This window comes from Bos grunniens, chromosome 20, assembly GCF_055505025.1.
Source record: "Bos grunniens cultivar Pamir isolate PY7600 chromosome 20, Bosgru_T2T1.0, whole genome shotgun sequence".
NCBI lineage: Eukaryota > Metazoa > Chordata > Mammalia > Artiodactyla > Bovidae > Bos > Bos grunniens.
In genome coordinates this window covers 52,796,399-52,821,067 of record NC_141184.1, presented here as the reverse complement: position 1 = coordinate 52,821,067, position 24,669 = coordinate 52,796,399, and the positions used below count along the sequence as shown (strand labels likewise).

Below are 24,669 nucleotides of genomic sequence, written 5' to 3'. Positions count from 1 at the left end.
CTGTCTGTCTGTATTATAACAGAATCACTTTGCTGTATACCTGAAGTTAATATAACATTGTAAATCAACTATAGAGAAAGTAGACATGTTAGTGACTCAGTCGTGTCTGACTGTGACCCCATGGACTGCCAGGCTCCTCTGTCCATGGAATTCTCCAGGCAAGAATGCTTGAGAAGATTGCCATTCCCTTCTCCAGGGGATCTTCCCCACCTAGGGATCAAACCCAGGTCTCCTGCATTGCAGGCAGATTCTTTCCCATCTGAGCCAATCAACTACGTGCTGTGTGCTCAGTTTTGTCTGACTCTTTGCGACCCCATGGACTGTAGCCCACCAGGTTCCTGTGTCCATGGGATTCTCCAGGCAAGAATACTGGAGTGGGTTGCCATTTCCTTCTCCAAATCAATTATACTTCAATTTTTAAAGAAATGCATTGATCCATGATTTTGGCAGCAAAGCAATATATTAGGATAGACAAAAAATTGGACTTTGGAGTTGGACAAATCAGGTTTGAATCCTGATTCTGCTGCTATTTCCTTGGCAACCTACTTCTTGAAGCTGATTTTTTTCATCTTCTTTGTGATGGGGATTAATAACAATATCTACCTCAAGAGTTGTTGAAAGGATTAAAGATAAACGATAGATGTTTTTCTTCTGCTGAGATGAGATGGCAGAAAGTGCCATCTTCTTCATAGACTGCAGATCAGATTTGTGTGCAACAGCTTTCCTGTCCCCTCAGCTACATCCTCCTCCCTGCCCCATCCTAGGAATCACTTTGCCTGGCAGGAGGCTGGCCAATGAGGTGTAGGCAGCAGCTTTCTCTGCCCTCTGGCTTCCTTGCACTTGGCTGGTGGGAAGTCCCAGCAGGATCAGAAGGGTAGAGGAGAGTGTATTCCCTCATCTCTTGCCCTTCAGAGTCACCTGAGGCTAGCTATGTCCCAGACAATAACCTTCCTTCTCAAGGCAGCCCATTCTCTGACAGCTAATTGTCTGGGAATACTGACCCATCCCTCTCCTTGTCCCTTTAGCCTGAGGTGGTAAAAACTCCATAACAGCTAGCTCTGGCTACTTCACCATACTTTATGGACTTCTCTGTCCTATTCACGTCTTTTAAAACGGTCTCTTTACGTAATCCTCCTTAAATGATCCTAGTAAAATTGTGTTCTGTTTACTCCTGGGACCCGAACTGGTATGTTATTCATTACTGCTTAATTGATAGTATATTTGCCTAAGACTCTTTAATTGAAGGATTTTAGACTTTTAAGGGAAAAATGTTGTGGTTGCTTGCTATTTGATATTAAGAGGAAAAAAGTTAGTAATGATGGATGATGATGGTGGTGGTGTTGAGAGCCTAGCATTGTCTCCTAGACACTACTTTATACACATTAGTTCATTTAAACTCAAACCCAAACGAATATTATTATAGCCCTTTTTCAGATCTGAAAAAAGCTCAGAGAGGTTAAGTAACTTATTTCAAGCTGCACAGAATTCCACTGGAGAGGTGAATTCTAACCTATTTGGTGTCAAGGTTCATACTCTTTTACAAGGCCATATTGCCTCCTTTAGATATGCAGACTGAGAAAGGTCATCGGATCTACTGTCAGTTTTCAATTAAATCCTATTAATTGTGGAAAGCCTATTCAGATTTCTACAGGTTCTAAATTCCTAAGGGAAAGTATCTCTTAATGATGGTCTTTAAATATGTCAAGGCAAATTTGCTAAAAACCTGATTAATTCAGCAAGCCTTATCAGATCAAATCCTTTTTTTAAAAATTTGACTGATTAGTTAATTTAAAACCACTGAGTCACTAGTCCACTGGGGCAGCTATTCCATGGTTACCCTTAAGGGTTTTCATTAAACACTGAATGAATAATTCAATATTTCGAATGAGTTTTTCTCTGATACAGTGTGTAAGCCTCCCAAAGAATTTTACTGATTTTTTCCCTCCCTATGTATGAAATATTTAGTTCACAGTTTATATTATTTATCTTCACTTCTTAAATTGATCTAGGTGAATAACATAATTTCACATTTTCTGAGAACTGAGGAAATGTTTCGCATTATAACTAAACATTGAAAGTGACTAAATTCCCAGAGGTATAGTAGCTGAGAACTTAGCATTTGTGGGTCTGTTCCACCTTCTAACCCCAACTCCCTTAAAAAAAATCCATTCACATTCAAAGTGACCATATTTATTCCAACCACTCACATTTGATTGTACTTTTTTTTTTTCCTCTAATCTCAGGCAAGCATTTTAATCAACCCCAGAAAAATACTTTTTTCCTTGGTGCCTTTTGGGTCCCCAAGTTGTATCTAGGTATATTCTGAGCAATAATAAATGCTATTTCTCTGATTCTGGCTCCAATGTACTGTTGTGGGGTCTCTGGCCTCCTTAAAAACATCTCCCTTTTATTTTCATAAATTTTGAGGTGTGACTCACATGTGTCCCAACAAATCTTTGAGCCTTGAGAGAGCAATACTGTGGGTTGCCAAGTGAAGGAACCTGTCCACTGGTTGGACAGGGTGGGGTTGGCAGGGTTCTCCTGCTGCTGCGAGCTGGCCTCCCCCCAGAGGCCCACATAGACTGTGTACCCTGGAGTCCTCTCTCCTTTAGTTTTATATGTTTTTTTAAAAAGTACATATAGTTTTTTTGTTTTGATTATTTTTTTGATTGTATAATTCACACTACACCGCCCTGTGATATTTTTCAGTCATTTGAGCAAAACGAACTCCTTCAGACCTTGTTCACTGCTACTGTTTTCATTCACCCTCAGACATAAGTCTTCTGAGAAGCTTAGAACAAATCTAAGTGATAGAATTACATGCTGTGGTTAGATCAGTCTATACCTACAATGTCAGAGTTCTTGTGGTTTGGTCAGGACTGTCTGCCTCATCCTCTTTCGCTTAGGCGAGCTTCTTTCCCGAAAGGCACTTCAGCCTACATGCCAATATACCCTATGAGCTTCTAATCTATGTCCAGATATAGCTGAATGTCAGAAATGGGACACAACACATTTAACTATCCTCTTTGCTCTTTCTTCAAAGCTCAAAACACAGAATCATCTTCTTAGTGGAAGTGAAGAATAGGCAATGTGGCTATCATGTCTTTCTTGTGGTAGCTGCTGTGGAATATTCTTAAGATAATAGTTGCTGCTTGACTAGGTAAACAATTTCTGTCAAGCATTCCTTGGAACCTCTTTGAACTGAATGGGTAGGGAGGTCACTAATTCACTGAAGAGCCACTGGGATGTCTTCCATGTACTGCAGATTATTGCTAGTGAAACAAGAGGCCATGATGCCGTGGTCAGAGGGCTTTCAGATGTGGGTAAGATTCCAGCAGTGAACAAAGCTACTTTAGCGATCCCTAGCTGGAAAACTGAGGAGTCCTAGCTGTACCAGCTAGAATCTGGACATACCCAAGTCAGTATGCATCTTCATTTCATACGTGTGACTTTAGGTTGTGACTACCATACCTTTTTTTTTTTTCAGCCACTAGAAATGTAGACTTAAATATTTAATGAAAAACAGATGGTGCCTGAAATCTCTAACTTACATTTAACAAAAGCTGTTTTGGAAATGTTGCTTGTGTGTACTTTTACGGCTTAGACACAGCACCATTTTAGCCTGTTTTGATGAATAATTGAAGAATTACTGTCCCACTCTAAGACAGCATTTCAAAGTGCATGTGTAACTCATATACTTGATTAAACATTTCCTTGCCTTTCTCTTCAGAATGCCAATTGGCTTTTGAGTGGATAATTGTTGCAGTGAGAGCAGTGACATTGGAAACAACTATTGCCTGTTTAAATTACTTAAAGCACCACCATGAAAAGAAATACCTGTGATTTGCTTTCCCGGAGCAAAAGTGTAAGTACATTTTGTTTTCATTTATTTTCTAAAACTGTGTACCCACAACTTTTTTCTGTTTTCTTTTGGATTTTAATACTGTGCTTTCATGATCAGACTCGTGAGAAACCCTTGGTTGACTTTCAGTTCTCTGATTGTACACAGCTTATTAACAAATGAAGACTTGTTTGTCTCAGTGGCCTGGTTGACATTTGATGGGAATTCTCTTTCAGCCGGTTTATATACCTTACCATTCATTTGTATATGCCCACTGGCAAGATATCGGACACCCTGATTTTTAGAAGCATGCATAAAATATAAAAAGTTGAAACTGAAGAAATTTATGTCTTGAATAGCAAACTTCCCAGGCAAGTCCAAAAGGGCAAATTGAATTTACATTACAGGGTACATCAATCAATCACATTCTGCAAGTTCACATACTTGATGAAAAATGTGAACACTTAATCAGTGCGTCATCACTTCCATGAGTTTTCTACCCTGGAGTATGTCTCTAATCTCTCTCCTCCTTTAATTTTTTGTTTTATTTTTGATGGAGATTGTTATTCACTTAGTGTTCTTAAGGTACCAAATTAGTGATAATTTTTAGATTTCTACTAGTTTATGAAAGAAAGCATGAGGAAACAGCAACTCAAAGAAAGCTACACAAGGCAAGGATGAAAGTAGACTGTTAATTTCCATCAGGCAAGCTCTAAGAACAGGCCCCTTTGTTCATTTACCCAAGGGGGGAAAAGGCATCCAAACAGATGTAGTTATGACGTAGGAACATTCATTTGAACGCGTTAGAAAAACCATAAATGCAAACACGTTTCTTAGTACGGAATGCTTTTGTGTTACAACCAGTGATTCTTGGTGATGGCCCAAGGCCATCGTTAATTCTTTCTATAGGATTAATTACCATCCAGCTTTTAAGGGTGAGCGATGCAGGAATAATGGAGAAGGAAGTATAGTGCCCAGTAGGGTTTTTAAAAACAAATGAGCATGCACCCAGAAGTATGCCTGTTCTTGGACTGAATAGTAACTTTGCTTAATAACCAACACAGGAAATTCAACGAACTCTGAGGGAATGTCCAGATTCCTTTTTTTATTTTGGTGTTCAGACATACGGATTATTATGTAGAATCAAGGGCCACGGCATGGAGCCTGGAATTCCTTCTATTATCACACAGTTTCTCATTGTGAGAGACGGTGACCTGCATACAAATTACCAAAATGCAAAAATGTCTTCCTGTGACTGAGTTTTTCTTAAGTTAAATTTGAAAGCAATCCATTCACATAATACTTCTTTCTTTTATTAAATTTCAGAGACATGCTATATGAAGAAAATGTATAAAGGCAAAAGAGAATATTTTGGATAATTTAAAATTTATTGTTAAACATTTCCCTGTTCTTGGAGAAAAATATTCTAAAAGCAAATGATTAATTGAACCGTGACTTTAATGAACTCTGAGTACTTAATGATGCTAGGAGATTTCCTATTTATATTTGCTTAATGCAAAAATTTTCATCTTGGTGGAAAGGCTCATGCTTCCAAGATTAAGAGAATCTGAGTTGCCTACATTTGTCCAAATGTGAACAGTAGAGCTCTCATTTCACTGCTTCTTAGCTTCTTGAAAACCCGCTGGCATAAAGAAAGTGCTCCCACTTAATTAAATGACTCTGAGCAAGAGACTACTGTTACCAGAGAAAAGAGCCAGACTCTTTGCCTGGTGAAAACTTGTCCCTTTAGAGTTTTTAAAGTTTAGTTTGCACTGGCTTAAGAATGTCATCCCTGCTCCTTAAGTCTTTGCCATAACAGGGTTCAAAATTCTACACTTAGATATTTTCCATTTTTGGGTGAGGAAAGTTTAAAGAATTAATTTGATTTTGGATCTGAGAATGTTTTTCTTTGGCATTATGACATTTGAAAATAAAAGGGAATGTTCTAAGTGTTGAAAATGGCCTCTGCTCCTCCCTGCATGTCTCTGTGTATCTTGTATCTGTCATTGTGAAAACCTAAGGTGCACGAAATGGGAGGGAAAAAAGACCATCTTTATTTATGAGAGTCACCTGATTTGTTCTTGAGCGCTTAAAGCAGTGTTCATATTTTTCTCCTCTCTTTGAAGACCTGGTGCAGTGTCCCTTTTAATGATGAATGCTTTGAATTCTTCCTTTATTTGGAAGGGATGCATTAAAAATGTTAAATATAAGAATATAAGCAAACCATCTTTACTTTAAGTGACATTTTGCTAGTTTGGGAGGATAATTTATAGTAGTCGTAGATACAAAAAGGAGGAACTGGACATTGGACAGTGCAAAAGTGAGACATGACCCCAGTGGCCATGACAAGTAGAAGATTCTTCTACAAGTTTTGTGGTATGAGGGATTTATCTCTTTTTAAAGTTTTCAAGCCATCTCTTATTAGACTGGCATTTTATTTTTGCAAATATAATTAAAGTTCTTATATGACTTCTTTGAGTTTTATGCCTCTTGGGGTGCTTAAGGCCACATTTTCTCCCAGGTTTTGGTTCTTTGCCCATATATCAAGGGCATAGCTCAGATTTCTCTCTGTGTTGTTAACCTCAGGAAGTGTCTTTGTCATCTGTTGAATCTAGGGACAATTCTTGCTGTTCTGACTTTTGCTTTAATGGGACTGAACAAGTGACACATACACGGTAATTACAGAATTTTACATTTTAGTGTAAAACCATCCTATCTCAAAATAATGATTGGAAAAGTGAGGCTTAGTGAGTTATTATTCTCCTGTAAGTTTCACAGCAGGAAAATCCCACATAGAAAAAAGGATTAATTTTTACTTACTATTCTGAATCGTAATAGATCAACGAACGTCTCTATTTAAAACTTGCCTTCTCCTGCCTCAATGTGTTTACATGGTGCCTCTTAATTTACTCTGGAGCAGCATTTAGTTGTAGACATCTAGGATTTTTTTCTCCTGCTACCTGAAAAGCATAGCAGTTTAGGACAGAAAGAAAATAGTTAACATAGTTCAGTTCAGTTCAGTTGCTCAGTCGTGTCCAACTCTTTGCGACCCCATGAACCTCAGCACGCCAGGCCTCTCTGTCCAACACCAACTTCCGGAACCCACCCAAACCCACGTCCATTGAGTCGGTGATGCCATCCAACCAGCTCATCCTCTGTAGTCCCCTTCTTCTCCTGCCTTCAATCTTTCCCAGCATCAGGGTCTTTTCAAATGAGTCAGCTCCTCACATCGGGTGGCCAAAGTATTGGAGTTTCAGCTTCAACATCCGTCCTTCCAGTGAACACCCAGGACTGACCTCCTTTAGGATGGATTGGTTGGATCTCCTTGCAGTCCAAGGGACTCTCAAGAGTCATCTCCAACACCACATTTCAAAAGCATCAATTCTTTGCCACTCAGCTTTCTTTATAGTTCAACTCTCATATCCATACATGACTACTGGAAAAACCATAGCCTTGACCAGACGGACCTTTGTTGACAAAGTAATGTCTCTGCTTTTGAATATGCTATGTAGATTGGTCATAACTTTCCTTCCAAGGAGTAAGTGTCTTTTAATTTCATGGCTGCAATCACCATCTGCAGTGATTTGGAGCCTCCAAAAATAAAGTCAGCCACTGTTTCCCCATCTATTTGCCATGAAGTGATGGGACCAGATGCCATGATCTTAGTTTTAGAATATGTTAGAAAATTTTATAAAGATGCTTATAGTAACAACTCTGTTTTTAATTAAATAGTTTAATTTGCTACAGTAGTCAAGACTCTACCCCACCCCATTACTGACCTGAGTTAACTCTATTGACTCTTTTAATCCATTGGTTCCAAAAGGAAAGGAACCATTTACAGTGACCCCAGCATCAGATCTGTGATTCAAGTTTTCCTTGACATTTCTCTAATGAAATATTAATACAGTATGACTCTCCTAAGGTTAAAAATTTAACACTTGAAGCTTGTAGTTCTGTTGAAAATTATCTTTAAAGTAGTAGACTTACTAGTCTTCGTGTTCAGAGTAATAATCATTGTTTCAGAATGTTAGTTTCCGGCATTTTTCAATATGAATATACTTTCACTGATCTAGCTTTTTATTGTCTCTCGAGTATAAGGGAGCTAATGTGATAAAGTACAGCAATCTCCAAAGTGGGCTTTAAAAGGAATATATAAGTATTTATATTTATACTTACTTTTTAATGTCATCTGTTTTCAAAATCAATATAGTTTAGAGATCACTGGTGTGGTGAAAAGAAAATAGTTGTTGAGTTCAGAGATGTGGAATCAGTCCCCAGATCCACTGATGCTTAAAGATCTGATCATTAGGATATTACTTAATTTTTCTGAGCCTTAGTGTCTGTATCTGTAAGGTAGAAAAAATATCATTCTGAGGTGAAAACATCTATCACATAATAGTTGTTTGATAAATTCTATCTTGAGGTTTGCAGATGCTTTTTTGTAGCTATAGGGCAGAGTGATAGTGTCTGGCCCAGAAATGGATCAAATGGAAATGCCTGAAAATGAAGCCAGTTCCTCTCACGAAAGGGGTTCAAGTATAGCTTGCAAGACCAGTTGCTACTGCTAAGTCACTTCAGTCGTGTCTGACTCTGTGCATAGACAGAAGCCCACAAGGCTCCCCCGTCCCTGGGATTCTCCAGGCAAGAACACTGGAGTGGGTTGCCATTTCCTTCTCCAATGCATGAAAGTGAAAAGTGAAAGTGAAGTCACTCAGTCGTGTCCAACTCTTAGCGATCCCATGGACTGCAGCCCACCAGGCTCCTCCATCCATGGGATTTTCCAGGCAAGAGTACTGGAGTGGGGTGCCATTGCCTTCTCCAGTGTCTCTTCTTATAAGGGTACTAATCCTATTATTAGGACCCCACCTCATGACCTTATCTAATCCTAATTACTCCCAAAGGCCACACCTCCAATATCATTATATTGGTAGTTAGGATTTCAACATATGAAATTTGGAGGGCACAGCATTTAGTCCATAACAATGAGTTTGGTTTATTCTTTATTTGTTTATTTTTAAGGGATGATTCTAATAAGTCACTGTTATATTTATGCCCAAAGATTGGCAACCGATTTTCTAGAGTCTGCATATTCTCTCAACTAGACAACACTGAAAATTATGCAGTTAACATGTTTCTCTTCATTTCCTGTTTTCTAGATTTTATGTTGTGGGTACTCAGTGATGATTTCTGAGGTTCTAATCAGTAATTCATAGATCTTAGGGGATAATTTTAATTTTACTCAAAAATATATTTCCTCCCTTTACTATTTCCATTTTGCTTATTTTATATTTTTTGTTCTTAATATCCAATCCAGTAACATAAATCTCCGAAGTTCCTTGTCCTTCCAGTGGGCTTACCATTTGAGCTAACATTTTAGAGGTTTGTAAATTTCAGACCTGATTATCTGAGTCACCCAGTTCTATTAATGCCTCTGCCATTATACTCACCAGGAGTAAGAAGTAAAGATACAGATGAGGGGAGAGGCACGTAGAAGTTCCTATAGTGATAGTGTATTTTTAAGTTAGGGATTATTTTTTAAAAAACTCTAAAGTACATTTCCTTATAATATCTCTGTTGGCATTCTCTGAACTTATGAATTTTTATAAATCTTTTCACCTAGAGATGAACTGGATATATTTTAATTTTTCTTCATTAATCAACTCTCTTATGTATTAAATTAGAATATTTCTTGTAGTAATTTACATTAAATACTCAATTTCCTAGTACCCTGAATCATTTTCTTCCTACCAGTTTGGAGAGATTCACAGTATGTTATGCTCAACTGGATTGATTGGTTTCTTGATGAGACTGTCCTCTGACTTAGGAGTCTTTTAGATGCTCCACACTTGGATAAATTGTCACTTACCAGATGTCTGTCTTTTAATTGATGTTCCCTATATTTTTTGATAGAATTGTTGTGTTTGTTCAAAACTGAAAACAAATCCTGTGCTGCTGTTTGGAGGGCACAGAATATCTAGGAACTACTTAGCATCTGAATTTAAAGCCCTTAGAAATGGGCTTCCCAGTTTGGATACCAGGAGCCAGGAGCCCACTTGGTGAAATATACCCAGAGGCTTCCTAGATCATTTCTTTCTCTTGTCACGAAAGGCTTCAGATGTCCAAAATTTGTAAGTCAAAGTTATCTTTTACTTAAGAAAAATAATTTTTTCCAGTTGTGCTTTTGCACTGCTGAATTTTGGGAGGCAACTGCTCTTTTAATGGCCCCAACTGAGAAATATACTGTTTCATTCCATTGGTGCCTACTTGAAGAGAGGAGACTGAAAAGAAATTTGGAAAGGATGATACATTTGTTAGGGCACTTCAGAGATGTCTACATTTATTGTTCCTCACAATTACTCTGTAAGACTGATTGTTCTGGGGGTTTTATGGTTAAAGTAAAAAATAATGGGTTTCTTTCCAGACTGGCCTCCTTTCTCTGCTGTATTCCTCACTACCTAAGGTGTGAGACTGACAGAATTATAGCAGATTAGAATCCTGATGAAGTTAAGTATATGGAAGCTGGATTTTTCTCTACGGTCTCTCTTTAAGTCCAAAGGTCAGAGGGGATACTATTGGTAAAAATGCTCTGAAAAGTGCAAAATACAAAGCCGAACCAAAATAATATTCTTGTTTGTGTCTTTATTAGCAATAAACTGAAATGAGACCTTGTAGTTTCAGAGGTTCCATTTCTTTGGTCATTAATCTTGCCTTCCTGCTTATGTTCTTCCTGTACAAAATTCAAAAAATCTTCTTTGAATGCTACAGTGTGTTAGAAACTATGCTTGCTAGCCTCTGGGTATCCAACGGCCAGTAAGATACATATGATCTCTACTCCTATAGAGCATATTTGACAACTGAATTTATAACTTTTGTAATTTTCTTTTTATTATTTCATCTCCCCACCCCACTCTGACCAGCCAAGCCTGTCCCACTTTAATCCTTAATTCTTTCCATGGATGCTGAAGTTATCTCTCTTACACTCCTGTGCACTTGTTCTTTGCATCCCGGGTATCCTCTTTGGCAGGATATTTTAAACTGTGAATAATGTGCCATGATTGTCAATTACACTCATTGTTGCAGAAACATAGATTATTTTTGAGTGGTTAAAAAGAATTTGTCTTGGGTAATCAACAATAGCACAAGAATACCCAAGTCTAAGTGATATGAGTATGGAGAATAGGTCTCAAAGAATAGGGGCTGATCAGCCACCATTTGCTGCAAAATCAATAGCATGACAATTTCAGTGGCCAGAGTCAATCATTACATTGTTGCCTTGGAATAAACCTCCACTTTTTTTTTTTTTTTCCTGATAATGTGATGTGTTTGCTATTTCATTTTTGGGCAATTGCAAGTTGGAGTTGAATTCTGAATGATTATATCCAAGAAATAATTGCATATATTGTACTTCACAATGTAAACATCAAAGATACATAAAAATGAAGAGAAGTTTTGTTGAGTTGATGATGAATGTTAAAGAATGACTCCTACAGATAGTATTGCTCTATAACAAAGTGAAGTTGTGAAGAAAAGTGTAATAATTTGGTGGAGTTTTCTATTAGTAGTTTATCACTCCAGAAAAAAAAAAAAAAGTTTACTTATGAAGGCCACTTAGTTTTAACTAAAAGCAGTTTTCTATTATTTAAATTAAATATCATTTTGGATTATTAAAATGGCCATCTATAAGGAAGGGTTTTGAACGTTAAAAAATGATTTCAGTTAAAATGATCACTGTGTTTACATAGTTTTCCAAGGTCAGTGCTTCCAAAGGCAGCCCAGGGATGGGCCATAAATTCCTGAGTGACAGTCTTGGCTTTGCCACTTTGCATCCTGGTGGGAGAAGAAGGTCGAGAAAACCATAAATCATTAGATTAGTATCAAATGCTCTCACTATCTACTATGATTTTTTAAGAGTAAAATAAGAAAACAGTATTGAAAGCACATTGCAAAATAAAAATGAACAAAAAGCCAAAACAGCAAAGCAAAAAACATTCCCAAATAGTGTTGTGTGATCCACAGTTGTGTCACATGCTTCTGTACCAAGTCTTTTGAGCCTTAGGCATTTTTTTTTGATAGAATTGGTCCATTATAAACAGATTAACAAAAATCCTTTACTTTTATTGTTAGAAAAAGTTGTTCTTGATGGTTCAAATGGTTCCCTATGTGGATATTAAAATCCTTTATGTCAAGGCCAAGAATGATTAATGGTTATGTAGTTAGAGCCCTGACCTTGCTTCCAAGTTCCTTCTATTGCCTACATTGGTCATATACCACACACATGGAATTTGGGGGTATAGCCCTATTAGTAGCACAGGGATTGGGAATAAGACATTTAGCTTAAAACTGTCTTAGTATCATGACTGTCATCCTCCCAAATCCTTTACCATTATGGCAGTCTGGATTTCTATGTTGGTGTTAGTGCTTCTATACTCATGATTTGGCCATGTTTATTGTCCGTGGCCTCCTGAATTTAAGTTAGTCAACAGTATTTATTAAGTCCTCGCCAACTATTTGACTGCACTACAGCAGTCATACCCCACAGAGCTGCACACCAAATGATACCCTGGAGGTTCAGAGAATTAACATTCTAGGTTGGGATTTAAGCTCTTCAGAGAATCTGGCTCACTGAACATTAAAAACAAAATGTATTACAACTACTAAAAACAAGCAATAATACCACAGTGCTATGACAAAAATCATCTTTTCTACAAACTCATTTAAAACAAAAGCAAGTTTTACAGGTCTTCATCTTTGCCTTATACTTTAAAATATTAAATGCCCAATTTATATTTTTCTAGAAGAGGCCAGTACATAGCATTAATTTACCATCAGGGTTGCCTTTCAATATAAGATGAATCATATCAAGAGAGACATAGATGTTGCTCAGAAATGATAGTCTCTGAAGGGATATTTGAAGGCAAACAAGGGTGTTGAGGAAACTGAGAAATCTTCAGTATGTATGCATATGAAGACATAAAAGATTCTGTGTTTTTTTTTGGAATTGCTCATGCAGGGATTCAGATCTATTTCCTCACCCAAAATAAATGAAGTAATTGGCAAAGCAGTCAGAGAGGAGCATCTCCTCCAGTGGGTAGTATTGTTGTCTATTTAGAAAGCATTTGTATGTTCTGACTTTCCAAAACAAGGCTGAAAACCTTTTAAGATGAGAAGGGAAAATAAAAAACACCCCCCTTTAAAAATGGAGGAGTTAGATGTTGACTAAAGTGGCTTAGAATAGATATAAGTGAAAATATTTCTAATAGAGTTTTCTTATGACCCAGTGTTTTCTGAGGAGATTATGAGATGGTCTTCTATCACTATATTTCAAAGTTCTGATCAAATCTTTATGGTTTTTTAGATATATTGTTTGCATAAGCAAGGTCAGTTCTTAGCCAAGAGTATACTCATTCCACTAAAAATATCAAAGGGTACTGAATTATCAGTGAGTCCAAATGGGCACCAAACCCCTATTACTTCTATTACTCCTAGAAGAGTAACTTTAGAACATAGAGGAATTCTGAGGTGAACCATCCATCTTCTAGTTTAAGCTCAGAGGTATAGAAAGTTGCAAAGAATGCCATTCCCATCCTTCCAATAAGTAAAAATCCAGACACACTGCACATTCATGACTTTAAAGAATCCATCAAAGAATTGAAGTTGTAAAACAGCCAACCAACCCTGAATCTGGCAAGAGGCAGACATACCCATCAAGGAGAAGGAGAATGCTGATAAAGCAGTAAGGAGAGTTAGCTAGAAGTTTTCAGAAACTATGCAGGTAAGAAGACAAAGGAGTGGCATCTTTTTAAGTCCTGAGACAAAACTGTTAACCTAGCATTCTATACTCAGTAAGAATATAATTAAAATATGAAGTAAAAGTTCTTTACTGGAGTGAACTATTCCAACTTCGGGTGGGTCCATGGGGTTGCAGAGTCAGACATGACTGAGTGACTAATACTTTCACTTTCAACTGTGTGTATATCTATAAACAACAGAATCTAATTTGTTGTTGTTTAGTTGCTAAGTCCTGTCTGACTCTTTGTGACTCCATGGACTATAGCCCACCAGGCTCCTCTGCCCATGGCATTTCCCAGACAAGCATGCCGGACTGGGTTACCTTTTCCTTCTCCAGGGGATCTTACCAACCCAGGGATTGAACCCAGGTCTCCTGCATTGCAGGCAGATACATACAGCTGGGCAACAATATTATATTTTAAACTCCAAATATTTTTGCATTCTGTAGTGTGAAAGAAAATAGAGGAGACTTTTGTTTAGGGACACATTTTAATTGTGAATGGAAGCCCCCAGACTTGTTAGAAAGAAAGGTTACATTCTAAGGAAAGTAAACTCTTTTGCATAATAAAGTACGAGAATTTTTTAACATGCCCCTGGCTATTCAAGGGAGATACAATTCAGGGAGCAGTGTTTTGGAGGACTCTGGGCAGTGAAAAGATGGGAGAAAGCCCCGGCAGGAAAAGACGCACATGGAAGCAGCTGGGGACTTACCAACGGTCCCCACAGTGGAGATGGCCTGGTCAAAAGCACTTTAGGAGTACTGGGTTGTTGGGGTTTAAAGATTTTGTTTGTTTGCCTTGCTTTATTATTTTTTTTTTTTCCCTCAAACCTTTCTTTAAGCCTGTAATTATAACCGCATTGTAACAATTTTACCCCAGGATGTGAGGAGGAAGAAGACTGTATTCACACTTGAGATAAGGGAAGAAAAGTGCAGGGAGGAACAGTGATGGTTCCTAACTGGGACAGTTGTTCAAAGGAGCTGCGACAAATTCCACCTCGATACACACAGGTTGGGCTTCCCTGAAGGCTCAGTTGTAAGGAATCCACTTGCCAATGCAGGAGATGTGGGTTTCATCCTTGAATCCTGGAGATTCCCTGGAGAAGGAGATGGCAACCCATTCCAGTATTCTTCCTTGGGAAATCCCATGAAAGAGGAGCCTGGCCCGCTATAGTCCATGAGGCTGCAAAAGAGTTCGATACAACTTAGTGACTAAACAACAGCACACAAGTTCCTCAACTTCAGGTATGCCCAGAAATGCTGGCAAGGACTCTGAATGTCATATGATTATCTGGCACGAGGGCTTTGTTCATTTTGTTTGTCCGCAGAAGTCTCAATACTTGGGGTCATTCAAATATTTTGTGTGCATATCCTGGTACTGGAGTACTTGGCCTAAGCTGTTGTTCAGTTGTGTCCAACTCTTCTCATCCCCATGGACTGTAGCACACCAGGACTCCCTGTCCCTCACCATCTCCTGGAGTTTGCCCAAGTTCATGTGCATTGCCTTGGTGATGCCATCCAACCATCTCATCTTCTGTCACCCTCTTCTTTTGCCTTTAGTCTTTCCCAGCATCAGGGTCTTTTCCAATGAGTTGGCTGTTCACATCAGGTGACCAAAGTATTGCAGTTTCAGCTTTAGCATAAATCCTTCCAGTGAATTTTCAGGGTTGATCTCCTTTAGGATTGACTAGTTTGATCTCCTTGCAGTCCAAGGGACTCTCAAGAGTCTTCTTTAACACCACAGTTCGAAAGCATCAATTCTTCGGTGCTCTGCCTTCTTTACAGTCCAGCTCTCACAACCATACGTGACTAATGGAAAAACCATAGCCTTGACTATATGGACACTTTGTTGGCAAAGTGATGTCTTTGCTTTTTAACACACTGTCTAGGTTTGTCATAGCCTTCCTGCCAAGAAGCGATCATCTTCTGATTTCCAGGCTGCAGTCACCATCCGCAGTGATTTTAGTGCCCAAGGAGAGGAAATCTGTCACTGCTTCCACCATTTCCCATTCTATTTGCCATGAAGTGATGGGGACAGATGCCATGATCTTAGTTTTTTTGATATGTAGCTTTAAGCCAGCTTTTTCACTCTCCTCCTTCACACTCATCAAGAGGTTCTTTAGTTCCTCTGTGCTTTCTACCATTAGAGTACTATAAGCTATGCTGTTTCAAATTACCTTATAAAATACTTTTGTAATACGATATTTTATAATGAAGATTCATTGAGTGCAACCAAATGCCAACACTTTATAAATATTTAATCATTTTAGTTAATATTGAGTTAATATTTACTCATTTTAGGTAATCTTCAAAACCGAAATTCTATAATATGGGTACAATTTTTATCTGTATTAGATGGACAAACTGAGGTACAAAAATAACTAGTACTTATGTTTAATATACCTGCAATATAAATATTTGAAATAATAGCATAAAATATGAGGAAAATCTCCTCCAAATTATGTAGGTTTTGATAATAAAAGTGAACAGTCAAGGTATTTTAAAATATTTAAGTTCTATGCATACATCTTAATTAAAAGTGGATTTTTATACTGTTGTGTGGGTGTAGGGATGAAGAATATTAAGTTAGTTTCTTTTTTATAACTGTACATAGATTTTAAGATGGCACCTATGCAAACACAGCAATTTATCTTAGTAAATTGACCATGTGGACCATAGGACCCTTTGAGTATGTTTTTCCAAATGTTTCATTTCTAATTAGAGTAGTCTTTCAGATTGGAGTGACTAGATTTGCCTAAGTGAGTAGATAGATTTTCATCCTTCCCAGAAAACAGTTTTACAAAATACCTTTGAGTTTTAGAATTGCAAGAGCTTTTATTCAAATCACTCCTTGGATGAGTTAATCCTTTCCTCTACCTCAGATCAACACAGTCTTCATCAATGTCCTTTCTCTGAAAACAATGTATATTTCTCTTTACATATCCTGCACGAGATAATTTTAGGAATCGACTGAATCTACTTAGACATATAGAGTTTTTTGTTTTTGTTCCTTGCTTTAAAAACAATTGTGCTCTCCTTGTGTGTGCAAAGGAGCAAACTAGATTGGTTTTGTGTACCTTAATCTTTTTAAAAAAAATTTTGTTTAAGTATAGTTGATTTACAATGTTGTGTTAATTTCTGGTATAGAACAAAGTAATTCAGTTAAATATATATATATATTTATATATATAATATATAACATATATATAAAATATAACAGTAGGATCTTGCTGTTTATTCATCCTGTATATACTGGTTTGCTTCTGCTAATCCCAAACTCCCAATCCTTCTCTCCCCCTTGGCAAACACAAGTCTGTTCTCTGTGTCTGTGAGTCTGCTTACATTCCTTTGTGTTGTCTTTTAGATTCCACATATAGGTGATAGCCTATGGTATTTGTTCTCTTTCCAACTACCTCACTTAGTATGCTAATCTCTAGGTCTATCCCAAGTGCATTGCTGCTGCTGCTAAGTCGCTTCAGTCATGTCCGACTCTGTGCGATCCCATAGACAGCAGCCCACCAGGCTCCCCTGTCCCTGGGATTCTCCAGGCAAGAACACTGGAGTGGTTTGCCATTTCCTTCTCCAATCCATGAAAGTGAAAAGTGAAAGTGAAGTCGCTCAGTCACGTCCGACCCTTCGCGACCCCATGGACTGCAGCCTACCAGGCTCCTCCATCCATGGAATTTTCCAGGCAAGAGTACTGGAGTGGGGTCCATTGCCTTCTCCTCCCAAGTGCATTACTCTTGCTTAATCTTTCCACTCAGCTGACGCACACCTTCACAAATAGCAATGTGTAGAGTCCATCTTTGACAGATACATAATCCTTTGTTCCAAATTCTACAATAGTTTATCTTCTAAAGATAGCATGATTTTGCAGCATCTAAGAAATAGTTTATTTCAGAAATCATGAGCCTAAAATGTGTTGTCAAGTACATATTTTGATCCCCAGACTTGAAAATATTTCCGTGATTAGATTGTTGTGCTTTCTATTTCTCATGGCATTCTGTTTTCACTTGAGCTTTCCTAGATTTTTCCTCCTCTTTAAAATTAAACTACTGAATGTTTTCTTTTATTATTTCCATTACTGAGCATAAAACACCCTAAAGAGACAGATAAATGTATTTTTCAGAATTGTATAAACAGTCCATTGTAATTTAGTAAGAAGTTCTCATCTGTTATTTCATCTATTATGTCATTATATATCATCTATGTAACCATCTGTTCCTCTCCATAGTTTTTTCTGAAGCATTTTCATTTTCTTATCAAGTGCTCTTTATTTTGTGTATACAGAGACCTCATTGGGGTAATTGCTATACAAAGAATTCATATCATGCTTTTCAATTGCAAAGTGATTTTCACAAACATTACCTTATTTGAGACTCATAATAACCATGTAAATTAGGCTGTGTTATTATCTCTCCTTTTTTTGCAGATAAGACAACACAGGAATTGGGAAGGCATTTGCACTGAACACTTTTAAACCCTAACCCTGAGGTCTGTTTACTTTCCCTCCCTCTTTATTGATGTGTTCCCTTCCACTCTTAATCCTTAAATTATGTAGACCAGTGTTCAAAGGTCAGCCTATCAATTACTAGCTGTTAGTGAGCTATAGTTGACTAAGGTCAAATCATCCAAAATAATGTAGATTAGAATAACTACATTGTATACTTATTATGAAAACTAAGAGCTCTAAGGCATGTTAAAATGTCTAGCACAGCACTATCTCTTATATAATAGTTGCATAACAAATACCATATTTCCTTTTCCCTTACTGCTACTTAAACTTTCTTCTGAAATTTTAAATTGTTTACCAAGTTTCACCCGGACTAGACTCTGAGAAGAATCATGATCAGTATAATTTATAAGGTAAAATTACATCAAGACAGTATGGTACTGGCACAAAGACAGAAATATAGATCAGTGGAACAAAATAGAAAGCCCAGAGATAAATCCACGCACATATGGACACCTTATCTTTGACAAAGGAGGCAAGAATATACAATGGATTAAAGACAATCTCTTTAACAAGTGGTGCTGGGAAAACTGGTCAACCACTTGTCAAACAATGAAACTAGAACACTTTCTAACACCATACACAAAAATAAACTCAAAATGGATTAAAGATCTAAACATAAGACCAGAAACTATAAAACTCTTAGAGGAGAACATAGGCAAAACACTCTCCGACATAAATCACAGCAGGATCCTCTATGACCCACCTCCCAGAATATTGGAAATAAAAGCAAAAATAAACAAATGGGACCTAATTAACCTTAAAAGCTTCTGCACATCAAAGGAAACTATTAGCAAGGTGAAAAGGCAGCTTTCAGAATGGGAGAAAATAATAGCAAATGAAGCAACTGACAAACAACTAATCTCAAAAATATACAAGCAACTCCTACAGCTCAACTCCAGAAAAATAAATGACCCAATCAAAAAATGTGCCAAAGAACTAAATAGACATTTCTCCAAAGAAGACATACAGATGGCTAACAAACACATGAAAAGATGCTCAACATCACTCATTATCAGAGAAATGCAAATCAAAACCACTATGAGGTACCATTTCACACCAGTCAGAATGGCTGCAATCCAAAAGTCTACAAGCAATAAATGCTGGAGAGGGTGTGGAGAAACGGGAACCCTCTTACACTACTGGTGGGAATGCAAACTAGTACAGCCACTATGGAGAACAGTGTGGAGATTCCTTAAAAAACTGGAAATAGAACTGCCTTATGATCCAGCAATCCCACTGCTGGGCATACACACTGAGGAAACCAGAAGGGAAAGAGACATGTGTACCCCAATGTTCATCACAGCACTGTTTATAATAGCCAGGACATGGAAGCAACCTAGATGTGCATCAGCAGGTGAATGGATAAGAAAGCTGTGGTACATATACACAATGGAGTATTACGCAGCCATTAAAAAGAATACATTTGAATCAGTTCTAATGAGGTGGATGAAACTGGAGCCTATTATACAGAGTGAAGTAAGCCAGAAAGAAAAACACCAATATAGTATACTAATGCATATATATGGAATTTAGAAAGATGCTAACAATAACCCTGTGTACGAGACAGCAAAAGAGACACTGATGTATAGAACAGTCTTATGGACTCTGTTGCAGAGGGAGAGGGTGGGAAGATTTGGGAGAATGGCATTGAAACATGTATAATATCATATATGAAACGAGTTGCCAGTCCAGGTTCAATGCACGATACTGGATGCTTGGGGCTAGTGCACTGGGACGACCCAGAGGGAGGGTATGGGGAGGGAGGAGGGAGGAGGGTTCAGGATGGAGAACACATGTATACCTGTGGTGGATTCATTTTGATATTTGGCAAAGCTATTACAATTATGTAAAGTTTAAAAATAAAATAAAATTAAAAAAAAAAAAGAAAAGAAATACATTTGAATCAAAGGATGGGAATCAAAAAAAAAAATTACAGCGGAAAAGGAAAAAAAAAAGGAGGTGAGTTGTTTTCTGTGAAATTTGAGTTTTAGTCTGTCATATAGGATAGTGCAAACTAAAAATGATTTGCATGTCCACAAAAATTAAGTAAAATGGTGCTAAAATCCAGAGGAATGGAAGTTAATGAAATAGGTTATTTTATTCCTGTTACTGTAGTCTCTCAGTTTCTTTAGAATCTCTCTGCAGTAATAAAGGGTAAAAAGGTATGGATGCATTTATAATGTGTTATACTTGTCTCTCTCTCAGCATGGGTTAGTCTGATCTTATGGGAACTTAATGAAAACCATACATTTTTATAAACTGGTGTATTAATGAATAAATCAAAAAAGACGGAGTTAGAAAACTGGCCCATTTCTTTATGTCTTGCTTTAACTAAGCTTTTCCCTTTCTCCATTCTACAGTAGCAATGACTTCTATCACATAGACAGACTTGGAAATTAGCCCCAGCTAAGAATCCCTGTATTCTTTGTGAGGGAAAAGAATTTAGGATGCTAACTGAATGTTTCAGTTTAAAAAAAATTTTTGAGCTAATTCATTTAAGAATTTTTCCCAACTATTGTATAGACCTATGGTAAAATTGAATAATATAAACAGTGGGGGCACATATTTTGTGTTGTTAATGGTAATTGATATTAGCTTCCTCATTTTTGTGTTTTGCTTGATTATGCTTTTCTACTCCAAGATTATAGATAATTTCACCCATGTTTTCTAACATTTTATGGTTTCCTTTTCTCCCCTAAATTTGACAAATTTATTTCTTTTCAAGTGTGTTAGATGCTAAAATGATAGCTATTTGAAACAGTTTTTAAAGATTAATACTTTTCCATGGGGAGTTATCATACATGTGCTCTGATTGGTTATCATACAGAAGGAAAGAAGGCATATTCTATAGTAATGCTAAATACAACATGAAAATTATAGGAAGTGTAGTGAGAAAAGGTAGCTTTCTTCTTTTTTCTTCTTTTCAATCATCATGTTACATGAGGTACAGCCATATTAGTAAATAAGTATTAACATATAAACCTAGGATGGAGTTGCCTGCTTATTCAGGGCTTCCTAGAAGAATGCGTGGCATGAAGAGACCCGTCATGTCTTATGAAGGAGAGTGGAGCATAAGGGGGGAAGATTGGTTAGGAAAGAGCCAATGAGTTATTTCTCGTGCGAGATTAGCAAAGACAGGGACAATAGAATTGGCAAAAGAGAGTGATCAAATTCTTCTTCCTGTAGATAACATGCCAAGCAGAAATTCTGCCCCAAACCCCTAACCAGGATAATGCTCTTCTTCCCAAGGTTTTACTTTTAACTTTGGTAACTCTTGGTTAGGCCTGTTGAGTTTTTGATTAGTCTTGTAGGGGTGAGGATTGGTTAGTCTTTGCGTGTGACTCTACCCACATCTTACTCCAGGCACTGTCAGTCTACCTGGATTAGGTAGGGTGGTTTGCAGCCTGAAATCTAGAAAATCTAAGTCCCAGGGCTCTGGTCCCAATAGCACAGTCCTCTGGGGCATGAAACCTGTGTATCATCCAGTATCACGTTTAATTAACAGCTGGGTTGTGGTCCTGAGTTCTATCCAACAGCTTTTGTCCTCCTACCATTTCTTAGGAACCCCAGCAGGGTCTAAGTGAGCCAAAATTTTCATTACATCTTCCCTGACTGTAAGTTCCCTGTTGACGAAATCATTTTGTGAACATGTTTTCATTTTTTAACATTTAGTATTTTGTCCCCTCTATAGTCAAGGTTTTTACAGGTAAGGAATGGCATAGACATTCAGTCATATATTGTTTTCCAAATTAGTGTCCCCTTATTTTTGCACCTTTTGATGAATAATCTATCTTTCTAATGGAAGTGGAAGTTTTTTGAATAGGAGAAAAGAAAAACGACTTTTAGATTTCATTCAATTTTTGTTTGTTTGTTTGTTTTGTCACATGAGGGAAGTTACACAGCCTCATAGAAAAATTCCACTTTAAAATGAGGTTTAAGTACTAACCTGGGTTTCTGGGTGATTTGCCTGTTACTTGGAAGTAAAGGATTTCTTTTGAAGATTTTGTGCTTTTGAACAGTTAGTATTATTTTTACTTGATTGTTAGTATTATTATTATTTGTAATTTAGGAATAAATTTATTGTTAATATCTCAACTCATTACTTGATTCAGCTCCATGTTGAGTTTGGGAAGAAGTATTTTTATTAAATGATAATTTTCCCTTAAATGAAGTAGTACAAAGGAAAAGAATAATAGGAGAAACCAGGGAATAAATGGTTATTTGGCAGTTCGGAGTCTTAACTGTTATCCAGTGGAAGTCCTAATAAATGGTTATTTGGAAACTAATGGGCAACTTGGAGATCTTTTGAGGTTAATATAATTAAATGATACATTCATTTGTAGGAAAGGCTTCTACAAGGTGCCTACTGCTAGAAGGCTTTCTCCTCAAGTACCTTCTCCTCCTTTGTGTTATGCCCAGATCTTCAGCAGGGCAGTACAGGTGCCCCGGGACCTGTCTCCTCTTCTTTCCAATTCAGTGTCAATGTTCTGCTCCTCAGTCTTACCCCTCTTCTGCTTATCTCAAGACTTCGAAAGGACATGAGAAACAGTGCCTTCTGAAAATAATGGTGGTAAGAAATAAGCTCATAGTCTTGTCTCATAGTCTATGACTATAAGCTCAGTCTGTGACTAAGCCTTTAGTCATAACTAAAGGCATACAATACACAGTAGAGGGCGTATCTTTTCGTAGTTTTAATGTGGCCAATTACTTTGCATTTCACCCTCATCCCTTTCCAGGGACCTGAAAGTGCTTTCCTGATGAGAGGAGGACAGTTAGTGTAATCATTAGAAGAGAAATAGATACAGTATAATTGGGGATCATCCTGTTCATTGTCCATTTAATTTTTCATCAGACCCACATGTGCTACTGCACTTGGGTATATGTAAAGCCAGACTTCCTACTAGAAAGAGCAAAGAATTCCAGAAACGGCCACTCAAGATACCAAGTTTCTCAGAGGAAATGAATGATTTCCAAACCTGCTCAGTGAGAAAGCAACTAGAAGTGGGCTCAAGAGGTAGAGATATAGAGTCATTAATAGGCAGGGCAAAAAGGATAGAAATAGGAGTGGGGAAGATGATGATGGAAAGGAGAAGAAGGAAGCACATTTCCATTTTATAAAACTGACCAAAGTAGTTGATGAAACAATATAACTAGCCTAGAGTTTAACCCAGGCTTTCAATTAAAAAGAGGTTTTCAATTAAAAACCTCTTTCTCCTTCTTTCAAAATGACCTTGAATTTCAGTTTAGCGAAACTGAAATTTTGGTGCAGCTGTTATTTGATAATAACACATTGTGTTTTTCAGTTTACTTAGATTGTTTAAAAAACAGATAACTGAAAACCATCTGTTTATGTTTCTGTATAATTTGTTCTCAGGACAGGGACTAGGAACAAATCATTGAAAATTCTGCTAGAAAAGTCTCTCATTAATTTAAGGAGTTCTAGTGGCTCAGTCTGTAGTGCCAGGTGAAAAGGGTTCCAAGTGCGGGTGTTTTCTGAGACAAGCAGAAAATTAATTTCTTCCCTTGCGTTTTGTGGTTGGGTGGCATCTTTTTTATTTTCCTGGCAGTGTCTCTCACAATGTCATGTGCACTTGAATAATCAGGAAAAATTCATATTATTAAACTTCACTCCATGAGACTTTGATCAGTCTGTCTGGGAAGGGTCAGGAAATGCCATAGTTAAACAATTCTCCAGAAGATTTGGGCGTAGGAGAAGGAAATGGCAACCCACTCCAGTGTTCTTGCCTGGAAAATCCCAGGGACAGGGGAGCCTGGTGGGCTGGCGTCTATGGGATCGCACAGAGTTGGACACGACTGAAGTGACTTAGCAGCAGCAGCAGCAGCAGTCCAAGGACCACAGTTGGATAAATACCGCTTCTTAGAATGATAAATATGTACCACATTTTGGAGACGTAAATTCAGGACAGGTATCCTGAAGCTTGACTGTCAATACCAAGAACTAAATTAAACACACACACACACACACACACACACACACACACAATGCCCCAAACAACTCAAAGAGCAAACAACAAAACAAATGGTTCAAAGCAAAGTGAAACCCAACAATGGATTTTAAATAGGTCCTTAGAGATATAATAGAATCAGATCAAACTCAACTACTGAGACACAAATAGGCCAACTCTAAGTTGATGTTGAGAAATAATGGAAAACCTTTTAAAGGATCGTAGTTAATTCCAGTTTTTGACACCAAGCCCTGGGCTCTGGAAAGCATTATCGGTTTTACGCAGAGCACTGATCCCCCATTTATGGGCCATGCTGGGTAAATCTATTTTGCTGAAGTTTCTTTTGTTATACTGTGTTGTATTTTGTTGGATGTATAGTCTAATTTTTTGTTTTAACTCAAGGTTTTAAATTAAAAATATTCTCCCCTTTACTCCCCGCCTCCAACCTTGTAAAGGACATAATACAGTTTTTTTACTTGTTAAGAGTAAAACACTGGGAGAATTTAACTCATTAGAAAATGGTGGTCGGTGTGGCAGGCTGGATCTTTCTCAAGGACGT

General features: G+C 37.5%; 1 protein-coding gene across 11 annotated transcripts in view; it reads left to right on the top strand.

Moving 5' to 3' along the window:
- The window catches only part of PDE4D (phosphodiesterase 4D), a 1,650,639-nt gene that overhangs the window by 393,315 nt on the left and 1,232,655 nt on the right, over window positions 1-24,669 (top strand). For all 11 annotated transcript variants that reach the window (XM_086361838.1, XM_086361841.1, XM_086361840.1 and 8 more), the window contains one exon: window positions 3,731-3,865. In XM_086361838.1, coding sequence (XP_086217964.1) covers window positions 3,824-3,865 — 42 coding nt within the window. In that variant the 5' untranslated portion in view covers window positions 3,731-3,823. The remainder of the gene's footprint in view (window positions 1-3,730; window positions 3,866-24,669) is intronic.